This window comes from Pteropus vampyrus, unplaced genomic scaffold (genome assembly GCF_000151845.1).
Source record: "Pteropus vampyrus isolate Shadow unplaced genomic scaffold, Pvam_2.0 Scaffold143, whole genome shotgun sequence".
Taxonomy (NCBI): Eukaryota; Metazoa; Chordata; class Mammalia; order Chiroptera; family Pteropodidae; genus Pteropus; species Pteropus vampyrus.
The window spans coordinates 3,882,117-3,892,119 of NW_011888924.1; the positions used below are offsets into that span (position 1 = coordinate 3,882,117).

General features: G+C 45.0%; 1 protein-coding gene across 1 annotated transcript in view; it reads left to right on the plus strand.

Moving 5' to 3' along the window:
• Positions 1-10,003, plus strand: part of MARCH10 (membrane associated ring-CH-type finger 10) — a 58,215-nt gene that overhangs the window by 4,337 nt on the left and 43,875 nt on the right. Inside the window, exons 2-4 of the mRNA XM_011368587.2 lie at positions 1,547-1,653; positions 2,272-2,284; positions 3,328-3,372. Coding sequence (XP_011366889.1) covers positions 1,564-1,653; positions 2,272-2,284; positions 3,328-3,372 — 148 coding nt within the window. The 5' untranslated portion in view covers positions 1,547-1,563. The remainder of the gene's footprint in view (positions 1-1,546; positions 1,654-2,271; positions 2,285-3,327; positions 3,373-10,003) is intronic.

Genomic DNA, 10,003 nt, shown 5'->3' on the forward strand with positions numbered 1-10,003 from the left:
TCTTCCTTTGCTGTACCCCAGACACTTCAAACTCCCCACTGCTTTCTCACCAAATCTACTCCTCCTTCCTTCTCCCTTTCTGAGAGGACCGTTGGCATCATCTCGCTAGCTGCTCGAGCCAGTAACCTGGGCAGCTTCCTCCACATGTCCCTCTCTGGGCCCATCCACGTCATCACCAGGATCTGATGACTTTCTCTCCTGAGTAGCCCTGAATCCATTATGGTTACGAGTGTGGGCACTGGCATGAGACTCTCTGGGTTCAAATCTCAACTCTTGCGCTTAGTAGCTCTGTAACCTAAGGCAATTTACTGAGTCCCTTTGTGACCCAGCTTCCTCATCTGCGAAATAGAGAGATAGGTCCTGCTTCATAGCATGGTCGTGATTTGAATGAGTTAATATGTATAAATATTAACTAGGCTTAGAACAGTGCCTAGCACTTCCAGAGGCGCAGCGAATAGTAGCTATGATCTCCTCTTCCTCCTTCCCCACCCCCACCCTCTTCCGTCACCATTTTCTCCTCCTCACCTCCACTTTTGCTGCCCATCTGGTCATGTTCCTCTCCCATCTGGATTACTATAATATATCCCCAATAGTCTTTCCACTTCCGTTTTTACTCCACCTCCTCCACCCGTCTATTCTCCATGTAATAGCTGGAGGGACCTTTTAAAAATGCAAATCTAATCATTAACTCCCCAGATGGGAACCTTCCAAAGGCTTTCTATGGCTCTTCAAATCTTGACCTTCAAGGCCCCACCCACATGAGCTGGCCCCTACCCGCCCTCCAGCCCATAGGTGCTGTTCTCCCCTCTCTCTCTGCTCCAACTGCACTGGCCCTCCTGTCCTGAAACTTCTGGGCCTGCCGTCCTTTCCGTCTGAGATGCTCCGTCCTACTTCTTGCCTAGCTCACACTCCCTAGCAAACTCGGTGTCATTTCCTAAGGAAAACCTGGCCTCCCAGACCGGGTTATGCCCTCCCATAATGACACTCCCTCGAAGAAGCCTATAAGTCTCCATAGCACTTACCGCAATTAGGGGTCACTCATTCAATATCAGTCTTCCCACCCTGGACTGCAAACACCACAAAGACAGGGGCCATGCCCACCTCGCTGACTGCTCTACCACAGTGCCCAACGCAGCACCTGGGTTGGAAGCGGGGTGCAATCATTGTTGAATAAATGAATTTAAATTCCCAGGGGCTCATAACTTTGGTCCTTACTAAATTTAGCTAGGTTCTTTTCTTTTTTGTCATGTTGTAGAACTGCTTCTGAATCAGGTGTCTGTCAACCTAACTCCCTGTGAATAACGAGGACAGGATCACTGAAGCCAGCTGATGGCTGCATTATTTACGCCCAGAACAGGAGGGTTGTGAGGGCATTGCCACCCATACAAAGAGTCCCTTCAATCTGAGAGAAGCATCTGTGCCTTTCAAACAATGGAGATGAGGTTAAAAAGAGAACAAAAGCAATTAATTCTACTAAGATAATTCGAAATATGGCCAAGTAACAAAGGATTCTGTCACAGCACATGGATTTATCTTTTATGTGCAGGTCGGGGATCAAGAATCATGTTGCCTGAAGCAAGGGACAGGCAGAAGTTCGTCAGTGATGTTCAATATCTGCGGGACATGCAGCACAAGGTAGAATCTGAATATCAGGTAATCGCAGAAAACAAGAATTATCTTCCACTTTTGCTTCCAGTATGAGAGAATTCAGGATACAGTATCAATATGTGATAAACAGTTTTCTGTGATCCTAACTCACCACTTAAGCTGCGTGACCATGGAAAGCCACTTTACCTCTCTGAGTCTCAGTTTCCACGTCTGTAAAATGCGGATAATAACAGTACCCACCTCATAAGTGTATCGTGAAAATGAAATAACATTTTAAAAGTATTTAGCACAGAGCTTGTCACACAAACCTTGCCAATACATGCTATCAGTGCTTATATTTGATCAACCAGCTATCGAGAAAAAAGACATTAAAAAAGACATTAAAGAGTTAACTGGGTCACCCTCCCATCTATAAAATAACTTGGCCTTCCATTGTCATCCCCCCAGAAGAAAGGTGGTTAGCACATTCTACAGTAAGCTAACTATTCGTCACCCTAGTTACAGTGTTTACATGCACAAACAAAACAGAGAGCTGAGGAGCCATGATGCAATTACCCAGAGCTGGCACAGGACAAACTTGCCAGACTGGGTGTGGGATTCTGGGAGCAATTAGAAAGTGTCATTCAGCCCACCGGCCGGAGGTCACCCGCGCCAAATCAGGAGGCATGTCCTCAGAGCCGGCTAAGGATTGAAAAGTGCTCCTTCCCTAAGGAAAATACAGAACTGCTGTTATCCAGTTTTTCTCCTCCTTAGCAATTTCAAATATAACCGAACCTCCTGGGTCACCAAGGAAACCAGACCTATCTCGGTGACCTGATTTCACCTGTATTACACAGCTTAGCTTTGGGCTGGAAATGGAGTCAGCAAAATTCCTCCCACAACTTGCCAACACACCTACAAGACTATAAAACGGAGGGAATTCCTATAAAATAAGACCATAAACATTTGAACGGGTCTTGTGCTGGGATGCATATACTTTTCACAAAGATGCCTCTGCCGCCCAGCCCATGTTTCAAAATACTCAGTTCGACTCTGTCTCCAGAACAGGCATGTAGGATAATCGTTCTTATTTTATAGTCTTTGCTGGAAAAAAATCACATAACCGTGTGGCTTGTAGCCTTTGCAATTTTATTTTCTAATCTCTGTTGGGCTTTTAACACTGTCCTTATTAATGAGGACCTTTTCAACACTGTCCTTATAAATGATAACATTGAAGTGCCTGCTATGTCTTGAACAAAGTTCCTTGCCTCCCGGAGTTCTCCTCCTAGGATTGAGAAACAACACACACAAGTAAATGAATATGTAAGGTAGTTTCAGTTACTGATGAATATGAGGCAGATAAAACAGAGGTAATAGGGGTAGGAGTGATCATCCTTTACACAGTCAGGGAAGGCCTCTCTGAGGAAGACACTTTGGCCGCGGAAGTAAATGATGGGAAAGAGCCAGCCAGAGCATCCAGAGCAGGAGGAATGCAAAGGCCCTGAGGCAGGAACTAACTTGGCTCATTGGAAAAAACAAGGCCAGAATGGCTGAAACACATGGACCAAGGGAAAGTGTGAAGAGGTAGATATGGCCGGGTGAGGTCCGGTATTTCAGGACAAAGACTGACATTTAGATTATTCTTAGCACAATGAGAATTATTAGCTGATTTTAAGCGGGCAAGTGGTATGGTCTGATCTGCATGTTTAAAAGATCTCTCTGGCTGCTGGGTGGAAAGAGGGCAAAAAAGGGCAAGAGAAGCAGCAAAAAAAAAAAAAAAAACTAGTAAAGAAACAACAATAGAATAGAATAGAAATGATGGCGGCTTGGGCCAGGGTGGTGACAAGGAGCGGCCCAACCCAGGAGACAGAAGCAGCACAGACGTCTTGCTGATCAGTGGAGAGGAAGGGGAGCGAGGGAAAGAGAGGGGTGGAGGACGGCTCACTTCAGCATGGTTATTTGTCCACCAGCTCCCTCTGTTACCATCACTCCTAAACATTTCCACTCGTTTCAAACCTCCAATCCCCACACTTTCAACAAAGAATTTCTCTTCCTGTTCATCGCAGGGGCACCGCACCAATGAAACAAAACAAAGAACCCAAGGCCATCAGGTAGGGAGCCACTCGGCACCTCCCCTGCTGTTCCAGGCTACACACCCACCCAGCCCTCGGGTCTCGCGGGATGAGGTGGCACTCTCCGCGCCAGTGCTCGGCCTGAGGTCTTGGTCCATGCCCCTTCGACACCAGCCCCTCTGCATCCATGGACCTCTCGTCTGTATCTTTTGCAATGTCCCTCCTTCTTATTGGCCCAGCCTGCAAACATGCTCAAGCCTCTCCATTCTAAGAACAAAACCGAGCTGTCTGTGGCCATGTGTCCTTTTCTAGCCACAGCCCTGGCACGTTCCAGTCTCCAGACGTCCCCAAACAGTCAGTTACATGTCCATCTTCACTTCCTATCCTCCCATTCATTCCCTAACCTGCTGCAGCCTGGCTGTGACCTCACTTCCCCGAAACTGTTTTCACCAGTAGCCAAATTCAGTGGATACCTTTTCAGCCTTCATTTTCTGGAGCTTTATCTACACTTGACATTATTACCCCTTTCTTCCTGAAACATTCCTCCTTTGGCTTTCTGACATCACACTCTCCTGCTTTTCCTTCTATTTCTCTTACATTCTTCTCCCTGCCTCTCAGACATTAATTCCCCCCAGTTTTCCACCCTTCACCGATTTTCTTCTCATTCACAAGGTCTCTGTGACCCATCTCACCCTGTCATATGTTTTTAACCACCGCTCATATACTAACGACTTGTAATCCTGAGTCTTCCCAAAGTGTCAGAATCAGACGCGTACCTGCTTGCTTCCATTGGATGTCGCAGAGGCACCACAAATTCAGCATGGCCACAGTTGAACTCCACATGCCCATCCCCCTGCCACCCTCTTCTATACTCCCCGTCTGGGGATAGTGACCTACGCCTCCCCTGACTCCTCCTCCTCCCTCGCCACACACATCTCACCAAGTACCAAGTCCTGCCAAGTTTACCTAAAAGCTCATGAGCCTGTGCCTTCCTTTTTATCCTGTTGCCAGCACTAGGATTCCCACCTCCATAGTTTCCCTCCAAGACTGTTACAATATCCTTATAACCGGTCTCCTTGCCTCCAGTCTTGCTTATTGAAATCAACCTAAATGCGAATTTGCCCATGCCATTGGAATGCACGAAACCCTTCAGTTGTTTGCCCTCACTTAACGGCAGGTCCGAAACCCAAGAACCACAGCAAGACCAGCCTAAACCTCAAACACAACTCTAGCCTCTTCTCCCCGCTTCTTAACTTTACCCTCTTGACAAGGATGGTGGGAACCACAGTTTTAATTCAGAACCAAAGGGAACTTCTGTACTCCCATAACACCTTTTTTTAAAACAAAACAAAACAAAACAAAACAAAACAACAACCATATTGAGGTGTCACTTGCATATTATAAAATTCACTTATTTTAATTGCGTAATTTAATGACTTTTAGTAAATTTGCCACATTTACAGCTGTCACCATCATCGGTTTTATTATCCTAGTACCCTTTTCATACCTCTCTCACATTGCTCATGAAACTCTGTTGTGTGACTCCCTCTCAAACTTGACCATGGCTACTTGAATGCAGGAGCAGTCTAACTCTTCACTGTTGAACCGAACACTTTGTCATTGACGACAGCCAGAGTCACCTAACTAGACCACCAACTCTGTTTATCAGACTCAGATCCAGCTGACTTGTACCTACTCCTAACAGTCAAATTCGCTCTCATTGAGCATTTTCAAAGTTAGTCATCGTAAAGTCTGCAAAAAATAAATGGGATTGTCTTTGAGATGTTCTGAGCATTGTTGAAGTAACTATATTGCAACCCACAGGAACTAATTTGAAGGGACCCACAATGATATTTAGTTATATTATTTAATCTATCCTTTGCCTTGTTCCAGAAAGGATTTAAAGTCAGGGTTTAAGAATCAATTGCTTGGCTTTAACAACTCCTCAATAACTTGGTTCATATATGACCTACATGTATTTAGATAATTTACTAAGGTAGACTTTGTGTTGGGTGGATGTTGAAACCCTGGGCCATTGACAAACTTGGCCAGTTATTTGTGGAAATCCCAGCTTTTATTCACAGTGCAGTCACCCGATCAGACACCAGGGAGTCCCTGCTTTGGGCTGTACAAATAGTGTGAGACCTAATAACTACCTGTGACTCCCAAATCACATACATTTGCCACATATTCCTCCCTGTGCTTGACTCGCCTTTAATGAACTGGCTCAAATTGAAGCCCTTAGAAACCTCCTTTACCCACTATTCCTGCTACATCCTAAAATAATGCTGAGGGTTGGTATGCGCCAAGTTAACAGTGCCTTTACAGGTCTGTGTGGAAGCGGCAGAAGAGGAGGGTTAAACCCACCCTGAGTTATTTTAATTCTCTTTTCAGTGGTTGGGTGGGACCTTTTTGAAAAAACAAGAGGAAATAAACATCTATTTGGCATATTACATGCTATTTCAGAATCTAGTAACTAGTACATAATTATATGCCATCTCAGAATTTGGCTCTGTTTCTTCAAGGGTGTTTATGCTGCATGGCTTCTTCTCCTCCTCCTCCTCCTCCTCCTCTTCCTCCTCTTCCTCCTCCTCCTCATCCTCCTCCTCTTCCTCCTCTTCCTCCTCTTCCTCCTCCTCCTCCTTCTCCTCCTCTTCTTTCTTGTCAAAAGTGTTTATGTAACTTGAGGCAAAATTTCACCGTAAATGTCCACTGAAAGCCAGAGAGAAAGATTACGCTTGGCATTTCAGAATGATTTCCTATAATCTATCAAATGTGTTCGGATGGGTTTCATTTCATGTCACTTTTCATTCTGATTCCTTCAAGTGCAGATCAAACTGAACATGACGATATAAACTGTTCAAGGACAGGATAGGTGACTATGCCAGGTGGCTAGGGTTTGGAACTGTCCACTCAGAGGGCTGAGGGAATGGAGATAATTCAACTTCCCTTCCCATGGGAGTCAGAGGGGTGGGTCTGTGCTCTGCTCACCTCTGAGGTATGTGTTTCTCTACTTTTCACATCTAGAACAGGAAAATCAACTCATTTGAAGGGAATACCACATCAAACTGTCATTACACCTTTGATTACTTAACCTCTGCAAACCAATGAACTTTAATAATGTCACCAATGAACTTTAATAATGTCACCAATGATAATTAAAACCCCAAACTCTGGGTTATGCACATTAGCTCATAAGAACAACCAAAAACAACCAGCTGAAGATAGTGGCACCTCCCACTTCTCAAAATGTTTGTGGAGTCTGAGTAACAATAACCTTGAAAGGAGCCATTGTTGACTGAGATGTTGAGTTGGGTCTCAGAATGGTTTTTTTTTCCAGAACTATGAGGCCGGGAAGGGTTCCTGTGGTACATGGATGGCTTCTTAAGGCACCAGGAGCCAGGGCCAAGGAAGAAACTGATAATAAAAGAAGCAAAAGAAACTTTGAACATTTCTGTCAGTTCAATGAGTGGTAATACCGAAGAAAAAATGGTTTACAGAGGGACCCTGAGTGACTAGAGCAGGATCCCCCTCAGTTGGCTGCTGGGGGAACAGTCAGGCTTAGGACACACACCTCTACTTCTGGCATAGAAAAACAAGATGAACCTCAGGCTTGGACAGAAAGATTCTGCGGTGGCAGTGGTGATGGTGGTGGCGGTGGAGGCTTTTACTGAACACAATCCGTGAGCCAGTCACTCTGCTAAGCATCTTACTAACTGTGCCTCGTGCTCTCACAGCCATCCTGAGGCACAGGGCCATCTCGCACTCCCTCTTACAGATGAGAGAAGTGAGAATCAATGAAGTTAGTCAGCTCGCCCAAGGTCACGATGCTAGAAAGTGGCAGAGCTGGGGTTTGTCGTGTTTACCAGTATTGAGTTACGGTGAGTCACAAAACCCACGTCATCCCCCACAGGCATATATGCACCTTCTGTGTTCTGCCCCCACAGTGGTGGTGGCTTCTGCACAGAAGGCAGCCAGCCGCCTGACTGCGTGAGCTGTGTAGTCAGAGAGATGGGCTCGGTGGGTAGGCAGGGAGCAGGGGAGCAACACCAAGAAGGAGTGAAGGAGGAAGACCTGATTGTCCCAAAGAAAGGAAAAAGAAATTACCTGACACGCCTTCAATTTCAAGACTGCCCTCAGCCAGTTGCGTCACACAAACAAACTTATTTATAGCAATCCAGCTCCAGGCACGTGAAATTGAAAGGGGGACATTTTTAAAGTCCCAGAGTAAGGGGAGCCCCTGGCGACTATGAATTACAAGTCCTTTCCTCCTCCTCCTCGTGCTATGGGTTTCACACTCCTCCTCTGCCCCAAGTAGAAACAACATAAGTGTCAACAACAACAAAATCGTTAACATTTACACATAACAGGAAAACTAGCCTAGGGAAAACTAGCCCCTTTGGGAGAGTATGGCTGGAATCTTGCTATTTCTAGGACTGGGAGCCTGAATTTGGCTATGTCCCTATGTCCCTTCTCCTCAGCCAAGCTATAACTTCAAGAGGATTAACGTTTAATTCACACAGAAAGATTGCTTGGTTGGATCAATATGAAAAATGGAAAGTACCTACCTTGCCACTGGTTTGTTCTCCTGCTCCTCTATGAGAGGGGGAATACGGAACCAGAGGGGGAAAAATTTGTTTTCAACATTGTAAACTATATTCCTCATCCTCTTTTGGTAAAGAAATATTTAAGTCGCATGCATTCTTGGAGAGAGTTTCCAAAAAACACCCAGCCCACAAGAATTCTGTTCATCCCGCAAAATCTGCCTTGGTCCTGGGAGCGTTTGCTCAGACTGGCTCCTCCACTTTCAGCCCCTCAGCATTTTCTTCTTGCGCCTTTAATACCACTAGATTCGGAGAACAGACACCTGCCACTTCTGGAAACAACAGTCCAGACCAAGGCTCCGCCTTAGCAGTAGCTCTGATCTCGAGTCATTATAACAGGAATAAAAAAAGGGGCAGGGGGTGTACCTAGTGGAACTTCGCTAAGCTCTCCAGCTGACTCTTTGGTGTTTATCTTATTTATTATAGTTATATTTCGAGTTTTCTTGTTTAAATTATTTATGCAAACAAACCCTGCCCAGGATGTATTACAATGGCTCACTCTCTCTATGGCATGGCTTTTGAAAATAAAGATTAACCATGGGACAGAAAAAAAAAAAAAAAAATTGACCATTTTGGCAGGTGACCAGCCCCCTGGCCACGGTGTGTGAGCCTGGAGGCCAGCACTTCACCTGCCACACAGCTGTGACACACGGTATAACTGACTCTCTCGCCCCAGTTCCAAGTGGGAAATGGGTTATATCGTTTCTATTCTTAACCTTCTCTCACCTCCCCTACCCGCCCCCTGCCCCCACCGCCCCTACAAGTCCTTCTACATCAAGGAAGGAGATGCATTTTCTAACAGAAAGGGGAAGACGCTGAAGGAATCTTTTCTTTCTCCACTCAGCCAGGAAGGCGGACATGTCAGGCCTGGTTTAGAAACAATACTGTTGGTCTTTACGTCACCTTTATTTACTGTGGCAAATGGATAATTTAGCTCTGGCAGGGCAAGGGTGAATCTGGTCGCTGGATCTACAAGTCCAGAAATGCTCCAAGAAGTCTTACTCCTCGAGGGTATTTAAACTATCAGTTGAAACTCCCATAGCACATGATATCCTTGGGTACTTTCAGCCCCTGTACTGGAGGAGAAATATTTTGATTGTAGGTTTTCCTTCAATTTTGTTTTAAAAAATAAATAAAAAAAAAAAAAGATATATTTTCTTGGTTATTTTATCTTTTTTATTTTGTATTTGGGGATTGCCGTTTTACTCCACAACAAAAAATGCAGTTCGATTAACATTAAATACTAGATGCTGGGGGATTGAAAAGGTAAGAGGGCCTCAGGGTCCTCACTGATTGGCAGGAGAAACAGGCTCAAAAACAAAATGAAAAAAGTTGCATAATTCAAGTTTCATATGTGTAAAGGAGCAATGAATTTGGCCTAGGGGGGAGTAGAGAGGCAGGAAAACAAGAGACGCCAAGGAGCTAGTAGTTCTTAATAGATCTAGATTTGACAAGAGAACATCCTGTGAAAGGCGTTCCAAGTGGAAGGAACAGCATATGCTAAGGGTCTCACATATGAAAATTCTTGTCCTACAACTGCGGCATAAGTCAAGGGGATAGAGTAGAGTGGAGGCGAGTATGAAGGAGGCGCGATGAAGAGGAAGAGACCAGGAAGAGAATTCATACGGTGTGTTAGGTACTTCCTTGAGGAGGCAATTGTTGGGCAAATCCTTGAGAAAATGCCTCTTAGTATGTCTGTTGTTTGAGTTTATTAAAGCAATGACTAATATTTTTGACCTG